The 10001-nt window shown below is 41.8% G+C and overlaps 1 protein-coding gene across 2 annotated transcripts; it reads right to left on the bottom strand.

Annotated features, from left to right (window-relative positions):
• Positions 1-502: 502 nt before the first annotated feature.
• On the bottom strand, positions 503-9647 carry LOC110982956 (uncharacterized). Of its 2 annotated transcripts, XM_022241773.2 has the most exons (4): positions 9459-9644; positions 9079-9141; positions 4012-4209; positions 503-2323 (listed from the first exon to the last, which is right to left on the bottom strand). In XM_022241773.2, exons 1-4 carry the CDS (start codon positions 9463-9465, stop codon positions 2055-2057), a joined length of 537 nt encoding a protein of 178 aa, XP_022097465.1. In that variant the 5' UTR covers positions 9466-9644; the 3' UTR covers positions 503-2054. The 2 variants fall into 2 exon arrangements, with proteins under 2 accessions (XP_022097465.1, XP_022097466.1); XM_022241774.2 differs by lacking the exon at positions 9079-9141 and having other exon boundaries at positions 9459-9647.
• Between the last annotated feature and the right edge of the window lie 354 nt (positions 9648-10001).

The raw sequence follows: 10001 nt of genomic DNA, 5'->3' as shown, positions 1-10001 counted from the left end.
TTGAATGTTTCTTCTCACTTGGCTATTCTTCTCGGCTTCTTCTGATCCAGGTTGTCAAATGTTTTACTTTAAAATGTACTTTATTTATATCATTTTATTCATCAACATTAGATAAAAATTCAGCATCAATAAGAGGCACATAACATGTTTTTTATGTGTTCGGCGTGCGGTATCGGTGTACCTGTACATGATTCCAACAGACATGTATGTGGCTATAAACTTGAGCAAAATGAGTGTGAAAAATTTCACTCCGGCAATAACGACAGAATTGTGAAAGTCCGCCGGCCCTCGTAATAACGGGAGTCGACTGTACATGCTAAAAGTACTCAAATTCGCGCAGACACTCCTACGGTGTGTGTTTTGGCGTTCGATTTCGTGAATCGGCAAACATTTGTCAGATTCGTGTGACGTTATTCATTGAACGTCAAATCTTCGAATTCATTTTTTCTTTGTGACTACTTTATGCAAAATGTTTTATAAAAGGAAACGTGTGGTTCAAGGGTAGAGATCTCTATAAAAATAACGATTGGTCAACGTTTATTGGCTAATGTGTTCATTCGTATTTTGTTTGTTGGAATTGTTATGAAACGAATGAATAACAGCGAAGTAAAATTATTTACATCACACGAATGGACAAAGTGGGGAGATGTCTAAACAGGGTGAGGAATTTACTTCAAAAATGTGACAAAAAAGAAAATAAGCCATTGTTAAAGAGAATCCAAAAAATCTTAGTATACATGCAGATTTACGGAGAGAGAGTGTGTTCTTGGGTACAAAATAAAGAAAATTACAAATCTGTTCGGTAAACTGCATCTTAACGATCTAAACATGATTGCCCATAGACGAAAACGAGAGTAAAATTCTGGAGGAATTTCTCATTCCAGTCATCCGGCGAGAAATCGAATGACGGTTATGCACTGTTCAATAGAATGAAATTAGTTCTAAATTGAATTTGTTACAGTGCACTATTCGACACTTGTAAATGAATTTGAAGGCTCTACCGTATCAAAAAGAAACATTGGAGCGACCTGCATAAAAAGTCATTTGAAAACGAATGAACATAATGAATTTGACTGGGAAGATGACGAATTCGGCCGGAAAACCTATAGTATGAAATAACTATAATAGATTACTGTAAGAGTCACGTCACACGAGATTTGACAGATCTATAAATTCTTCTACACCAAAGACAGTTATAGATTATTTTAAAAATCACAATAATCTTTCTGAAACTACAGTCTTTAATCACTATTATCTTCGTATTTGATCTTCCTCTTCACCTTGTTTGAACAGGCCGTTGAATAAAATTGGTGTCTAGGCATTAATCTGTTCAGGGCATTAATCTGTTCAGGGCATTAATCTGCTCAGGGCATTAATCTGCTCAGGGCATTAATCTGTTCAGGGCATTAATCTGCTCAGGGCATTAATCTGCTCAGGGCATTAATCTGCTCAGGGCATTAATCTGCTCATGGCTTTGTTTCGCGCCATGCATTGTCATTTTCAGAAACAATGATGTAACACCTGTTGTTTGGAATCAAAGTGAAGTTTTCTTTTTGTCTATCCTTTGAAGTTTAAGAGTGTATAAAAATGAACCATTTAATACAAAGCATTTTACATATTGGTTGTTAATATGCAAACCTTTAAATCATACCAAGACTTTGAAGGTCGTATCTAATGATGATAAGTTCATGTGTTAAAATGACGGGGCTTTTGGGATCCCAAAGAAAACATCCTTGTTGTCATAATATCATCTGATTTTCTTCACTTCACTGAGGAAAAGACTGAGAGGGCCAAGTTCCCGAGAAATGTGTACGAAAGGCCAAATGTGGCCTAGTTGGCTCTCTGACATTAGCTGTGACCTGAGAGATGGTTGTGGGTAACTCAAAGCACTTGAATGCCTCAGTAACACACAGTAGTTGTAGAAAATGAAAAATGGATTTTGAAGACCAACAGAGACATGTCATTGACAAACAAAACATGATAAAGCAGCTACTTTATAGTTACCAAAAATTATGAAAACACTCATATCTGTCACGTACATTCAGCAAATCTCCTTACAGTACAAATACTTGGCTGAACAAAAGACCGATCATTACCAACAGTGGAGCAGTCTGGGACAAAGCAGGGGCCGTGTTGCAGTAATCCCGCTCGCATGAGCAGTACGTCCCTTCAACCTCGCCGGTCGTAAAAAAAGACACTATGAGTCTCACCGCGTCTTTAGCCAAACCTGTGAGCTGCGTGGAGCTGGCACATCCATCCACCAACTCACCGACTGGAACGAAAGCACACCCTCGCACCTGACCAGTGACTGCGGTGTTTCCAACTGTTGAGACCAGGAAGAGTGGATGCTTAGTCAGCTTATAAAATCTGCACGTTTTCGTTTCGTGAAATTCTCTTACATGCATACCTAATAAACACTCTTGAAGAGAAACAATCTAAGTGTATAAGCTGTCTCCACTGACCGATTTCTGAAGTGAATGGTTGCGCTAAAGAGAGAGCCATGTTTGGATTAATTAAGAAACCAGAAATAGAAGCCATTACCGCGGTGCCACTGCAATCTTGCTTGCAGATGGTACGCGTGTGTTACATGCCTCTTCAACCAACAGGCTCTCCCGATACACCCAAAGCACACGCTTCTAAAATTAACTTCAAGAACGCACGCGACTGCGATGCCGCCCCGTAGTAATGGCATCACCTCGGGCTGAGATCGGGCGTCTTGTTCTCGTTTATTCACGAACAGATCGATTTGTTGTTCGTGAGTCGGCCGCTCGAACGCCGGGAACATACATTTAATGTTGGTAGTTAGTGGCAAGCGACATGCACATTATTCAAGAGTTTATGTTTGGATAATTGATCTGAATTCTATTTTATTTTAATGAAACATTCATTTCTGTGTTATGAAAAACAATTGATGTTAATTTTGCAAAATTTCCCATTGTGTCTGGCTTTGTAAGCCATTTCTCTACTTTTTGCAGCTGTTCAAAAATCAAAATCTCACGAGTTTTCCCGTGTGTTCCTGTAAAACCCTGACGAGGAGGTGGTGTGTGATCCTGTTCCTGTTCTGGAGTCGTGTTCTCGCCCGAACTCGACCTACGAGTTGATCTCCACTATATGGTGGCTCGGAAGGGATATAAAATTCACGACTAGTCGAGAATGTTTTCGCTATATCGTACATTTTTGTCACCGCTAGTCATGAATATTTTTCCATTAGCTTGGAGGGTAAGTGCGCTAATAACAAACGGCAAATACATAATGATAAGCGCCTGCCTGGCCTTGAACATTCTATATGTACAGCGGTGCAGTGACCATGCGGGTGTAGGCCTACTGTTGCACGGTTGTCCACGTGCGATGCAAAGTGAACAGTGAAGCTGTGCATTGAGAAAGAAACAATGGCCTTGGGAACGACATGGCTCAGAAACAAAAGGTTTGCTTTCCACAAGACTTGTTCCTGGTAAGGACATACATGTATCTTGAATTTAGCCGTGTCTCTGGAAGGCTTTGAAAGCCTTGGCGCTCGGTCGGGCAAATACGAACCCTTCAAGTTTCTGGAAAAATATCAGCTACAAAGTTTGCGACTGGTAAATTTATTCATGGCATGTCATAAAAAATATTCGTAACACTGCAAAAACATTTACAACTGGTCGTGAAAAATATTCGCGACTGCTCGGACGACGTCGCCAAAATATTCGCAACTAGTCGTGAATAAATTCACGACGTCGTCAAAATAAATTCGCGACTGGTCGTGAATTTTATGTCCCTTCAGGGCCACCGTACCACTACATTATCTTTACGATGGAGGAAATGATAATTGGGTAGCAAAGATCAAGAGGAAAGATGTCTAGTGCCACATCCTATTTTCTACATAGGCCAACGTACTAGATTTCAAAGAGAGAAGGAGGACCCATTGCAGAAATGAGAACACACACCAACATTCTCGAGTCTCGACTTAGCACTGCAGGAAGTGCCCCTCGTTAATTTCAGAACGGAGCCCAGAGTGGCAAGTCAACTCACGGAAAGGAACGTTAACGGTGAACTTCCCCTCCCACTTCTCACACATGGGTGTCTGGCCGAAGACGGTTCCACAGTCCTGCAGGACAACTCCGTTCGGATCGAAGGTTGCACCTGCGCATGCTTCGTTCGACTGCAAGCTTCCGAGGTTGTCGTTGCTGGCGACAAAGTTGGTACACTGGTAGCATTTCAGCGATGAGACTGAAAGAATGAAAGAGGTTTGGTTAACCTTGGTCAACCCAACTTAAATCTACCTAACTCTTACTTTCAGCTAGTGTTTCGCTTTCCTAGCTTTGTTGACACAGCACATGCAAGGGCATTGCTGAGCGGATGTGTCGTCGTTCTCCTTTGCCAAAACACGCCATCTGTTGTCAACGGTTATTCAGTGCTATGGCCTCTCGCATGTTAAATTTCAGTATGCAATAACATGGATAGAATATGTTCAACACAAAGCATGGGCTAACACGTCCATGTGCAAGGGACAGTTTTTACGATATCATCGCAATGTAATTTCTGTGCTAAGTTTTCAGGAGTTTTCCCTTTAATGTTTTACGATTATTTAGAAACTATTATTATTGTTATTTTAAATGGGACATACCGTTCTAGCGAAATGTCCAACGACATAATTTATACTAAATGTCTCGGAGCTGAGACGCCTGAGGGCATGAAATGCGACCATGACCACAACATCCTCAGTCGGATTGAATTGAAACATAAAAATTGAAACATTGAAATATATACATGTATGTACATGTGCTTACAGGTTAAAAGAGATCAAGTATGAGACAGGCGAGATCTTGGGGGATCCTGCCCCCCCCCCGCCTAGCAGTGAGATGATCCGAAAAGTCAGCCAGCCAGGTACCCACAATGCTTTGCATGCAAAGCCTGAGTTTCCTTACACAAAATTTCGCGACAGAGATAGGCCCTTCACAGCGTCACGTTTAAGGATGGATAGAACGGGCGAAGTGTTTACCTTGAGCAGTGCCGCCATCTTCAAATTGTAACCATGCATGCAGCCAAATCCACTTAGATCTCAGTTCAGGGGTCTAAATCCTGGAGGATGGGGGCATACATGCACGTACGTTGGCCTACAATTACAGTTATATGTATAGCCCCCACTTTTTCATGGGGGGGTGGACGTTTGGATCATCAACCTTGTTCGTTGTGAGGGGATTTTGAGGTGTTTTGCGACGTTTTCACCATGCAAAATGCATTCAATTGTACTAAACTGGGATAAAAATTATAAAAGCTTTTAAATATGCCGTTTTGTGTAAGGCCAAGGGGTGTAAGTATACATTTAAACGCACTTCTGTACCATGATTAGCGCCACCTCGTGTCATGTGACTTCCGAATTTCCATGGACAGGCAATTTTTGATTTATGTCATCTCTCATCACCCCATTCCCCAAAACAGAATAATGCCACTATCTGAGTGCAATCACATTTCGTGTCATGTGACTTCCGAATTTCCATGGACAGGCAATTTTTGATTTATGTCATCTCTCATCACCCCATTCCCCAAAACAGAATAATGCCACTATCTGAGTGCAATCACATTTCGTGTCATGTGACTTCCGAATTTCCATGGACGGGCAATTTTTGATTTATGTCATCTCCCATCACCCCATTCCCCAAAACAGAATAATGCCACTATCTGAGTGCAATCACATTTCGTGTCATGTGACTTCCGAATTTCCATGGACAGGCAATTTTTGATTTATGTCATCTCTCATCACCCCATTCCCCAAAACAGAATAATGCCACTATCTGAGTGCAATCACATTTCGTGTCATGTGACTTCCGAATTTCCATGGACAGGCAATTTTTGATTTATGTCATCTCTCATCACCCCATTCCCCAAAACAGAATAATGCCACTATCTGAGTGCAATCACATTTCGTGTCATGTGACTTCCGAATTTCCATGGACAGGCAATTTTTGATTTATGTCATCTCTCATCACCCCATTCCCCAAAACAGAATAATGCCACTATCTGAGTGCAATCACATTTCGAATAAAAATTCACCAAGTAAGTGGATAGTACATGGAATTGAAACTTCCGTGTCCCGATACAATTTCAGTCAGTGAATGTTGCTAGAAACAGTAAGCCCAACAGTCACAACTCCCACCGCTAAGTAAACAAAACTCAACACAGTTGTGTAAAGGAAAGATTTTTAGTAATTGTTCAGTTAAATTATTTATGATTAAATAAACCGCAACTGAAACCGCACGCCTGTTCATGTCCCATTCAAACAAGAAAGACGGGAAATTTATGGAGAACAGCCTATACTACAAGCGCGCATGCGCATTTGATTTTCAACGGAACGTATACGGTTTCCTGGTCTAGCAGATGACGCTGGTGGCCCCTTTTTGATTTATCACAAGAAAGTTCATTGGGTTTGTTCTCAATCGATGGAAATGCAGTGAGCGATTTCATATTAAAATTTTGTATAGCAAATTCGCTATGCACTTTTTTCTTTGCATCGCAAAAAAATTGACTTTGTATAGCAACTGATCAACTTTTGTTTAGCAGTTTCTGTTGTAATTTAAATCACGTTAAAACTCTAAGGCCGTGTCCGAAACGGGCTTCCAGAGCTACGGTTAGGGCTATTATCTACGTGTCTCCACACATTTCGAATGGAGTGAAGACCTAGACCTAGCTCTAGACAAGAGATTCGGATGCAGCCTAAGCTTGGGTTTTATATGTCGATTATTGTTCGCCATTTTGGCCATCACTCGTGCAAAAAACGTTCCAGAATCGTCCACAGAAGAATTGCGTCATCACTGGGCCGGAAATAGGTACAACGGCAACAACGGCAAGTAACTTCATAATCACGCGGTACCAATGTGTACATGGCCTATGGCGTCGCCCCGGTCATCATTTCGTAATGGGCACTTTTTCGCACTCTGGATTGAACATCCGGGAACTTTGCTAGAGCATGTGCGCACTGCGCCTCGCTCGGCTGCATGCGCTATCCGATTCCTATTAGTGACTTCGTCACAAAGGTGGACGCGCCACGATTTGCAGGCTCCCATTGGACGATCGCTGAAGTTGCGCGTTAACTTCCGGTTCCATGTATGGGCCGTTTTCCAATACTCAACTTTGTCTCCGTCTCAGGCTTCGTGTAGGAAAACAATCCTCGATTGTGGGCCTGAAGAGTTCAACTTAAATTAAAATACTGTAACGTTTAGCTCTTTTGCATCTCACTTGATCATGGCACTTTCAGACTTACTATTACGCTTGTAACGTCAAAGTCAGAAAGTAAAAAAACAGTTGAAGCCTCAGACGGAGCCCAAGTCGAGTATTGGAAAACGGCCCTGAAGTGACGTCACACTTACGAACCAGATATGCAGAAAGCAGCGCATACATACTGTACATGTGCATGTATCACAGCACTGTTCTTGCATGCTCTGCTGATCGACGATCTTTCCTGACATGACAAACGTACCATCGTGTTACATCGTGTTGCATCGATGTTTATAATTTAATCTTTACGTATATTTTCGTGTTCGTAACAGAAACAAATATTTTGACAAATGCTCATCGGAAAATTCCCTTGGAAAGGTGTTGCTGCCTGCGTACATTTTGTGGCAAGTTGTCTGTTCTTTTGCTACCTCATATGCCTCATGGTTTCAGGATTACCACATACGTATCGTTATAAATACATGTACATGCACTGGGATTCTAATAACAGGATGTTGGTTTTTTGCAGTCGATGGTTTTCTCAACTTTTCCTCTTTTTTTCCACTGATAAAACAGCAAGTTTACGAAATTTCTAAAATAGTAGACTTGTCTTTTATCCTCAATTTTCCGTGTTCAGGGGTCTTTTTGTTCTCTTTCTGCATTTTTGATATACAGAAGTATTAAACAAAGATAAATGTACAAAAAAAAATTAAAAAAACACGTTTTGTGTGTATACTTACATTCAAACCGGGTATACATGTACTTTACTCTAAGCCACAAAACATACCGTGCTGGACTGAGGAAGTCTAATTCTGCTGGTCGGTACCATGCTGCTCACATTGAAATCCCCTTGTACGAGTCAAGACAAGTGTAGGGCTATGCAAGAACCTCAGTGGGCCACGGAAAGGTGCAGTATACCGAATGTTCACACGAACGCCCACCGTCGCTGTTGGTCGTTTGCGAAATCGTAAGTTTTCAGGGCTTTTTTATTTTGTTTTCAAAGGTCATGCTGGCCAATTTTTTTCCCCAGCAGTTTTTTTGGGTTTAGGCCTCTTTAGCAGGGTCAGGGGGAAAAAGTTTTTTTTCCGTGATCGGGAGCCCAAAATAGGGTCAGTCGGAAATGAGAACAAAAGAATGTAAAAACGGTGCCCTAATGAATGTCGTGAAGATACACGGACAAGGCATACATGTAAATAGCCTTTACTTAAGGCACGTGTGGCTGGACACACAACGGACATCCCAGCTGCTGGGATGAAGACGACTTGCAGCGGTAGTCTTTGTCGTGCTAACAGCTGGGTGTGCGTCGTGTATCCATGTAGCCACGCGCACCTTGAGTAAAGGCTAACATGTAAATGATCCGTGGCAAGGCATGCCTACGGAAGTGTATAAAGGCCCCCTGCAAAATTTGAAAACGGCACCCTGAATGGGACTTACGAAACTATTGAAATATTCGCTGAGGTGGAATATCTTTTAACTCGCTGCGCCTCGGCGAGATAGTAACTCGCTCGCCGCCGCGAGATAGTATCTAAAAAAAAAAAACAATTTACAAGTGGCTCCTAAATGCTTCCGTATGCACCACCGGTCTCCAGACACAGACGTGTATAATAAAATCTGGACGCGCAATGCCCTTAATAAGCTTATAGAGTCATTGAATCCACTCGCGGCCATTTTACCTAGCCGAATACAAAACTTTCCTGGCAATGCCCGCCTCTGTTCTTCCTGACGTCAATAGAAGGGAGCCAACCCACGCTTTTGTATTCGGCTCGGTAAAATGGCCGCTGGCTGGCCTCTTTTTCAATTATACAAAGGCGTTGCAAGTCGAGGTTTTTTATATACATCTACGTCCATGTCTCCCAAACAGGTACACAACAGTGTCAACGCACTTACCTGCGTGTATCTGCACATACGCGAGTCCCAACAGTAGCGCTGTACTACAGGATGCAGCCTGGACTGGTGAATTTAAAAACGTTATGAACTTGAAAACCTGGATTTCGAAGGCACATTCCATGTGTGTTGGTGAACAAAGGAGAGTTGGGGGTTCGACCAAGAGAGGTGGAGAAACGAATTTATATACTGTAAAAGCTATGAGAGAATGGAAACGGCACAAAACGACCAACGGCGAGAACTTCAAAAATATGTGTACAAGACTACATGTGTGCTTTATTAGAGAAGTACATGTACGTAGCCGCATGGCATAACAGTAACAGTATCACGTTCGAATAGAACCACGAATGGTCCTGTAACCATCCATTGGATAGCCTACTTACCATTCATCTTTCAGCAAGACTACCGCGTTGTACAGTGGTGTTTCTTGCTAGTTTGTAGTTTTAAGCTTCTCTTCCACACAACAGGAATCGCACCTCCAAAACCAGAGAAAGGATTTTGTTTCTGTTTCCGGCCCAGGAGTGTGCATGATTAGCATAGCAATTGCAAGACAATCGCGCACGTGACAACGCAGATTCGTGGAAGCATGCATGTTGAGGTAGCAATGGCGTTCGACAGCAAGGATTGTACAGTGCAGAGGAAACTATAGGAAATGTGATCAATCGTAAAAAAGAATGCAATTTGTACCTTGTTCACTTTCTCTGGAATACATATGAATAATGAATTTTTGAGGGAATGAATTCTAAACGTCGACAGACTGAATGGCAAAAACAGTAAAAATCGATGCTATCCATATAACTTGTTGCTTGAAGTCAAACCAATTGGCTACGCAATTATGACTCTTTCCTTGAATAAATGGTGGGAAAAAGCGAAATGCCGATACTTCTTTAGTAACTGATGAAGAAAGTTTTCCCAAAGTAAAGCTC

This window comes from Acanthaster planci, linkage group LG05, assembly GCF_054643075.1.
Source record: "Acanthaster planci isolate LZ-2023a linkage group LG05, COTS_SCS, whole genome shotgun sequence".
Lineage (NCBI taxonomy): Eukaryota > Metazoa > Echinodermata > Asteroidea > Valvatida > Acanthasteridae > Acanthaster > Acanthaster planci.
This window is presented reverse-complemented; position numbering and strand designations above follow the sequence as displayed.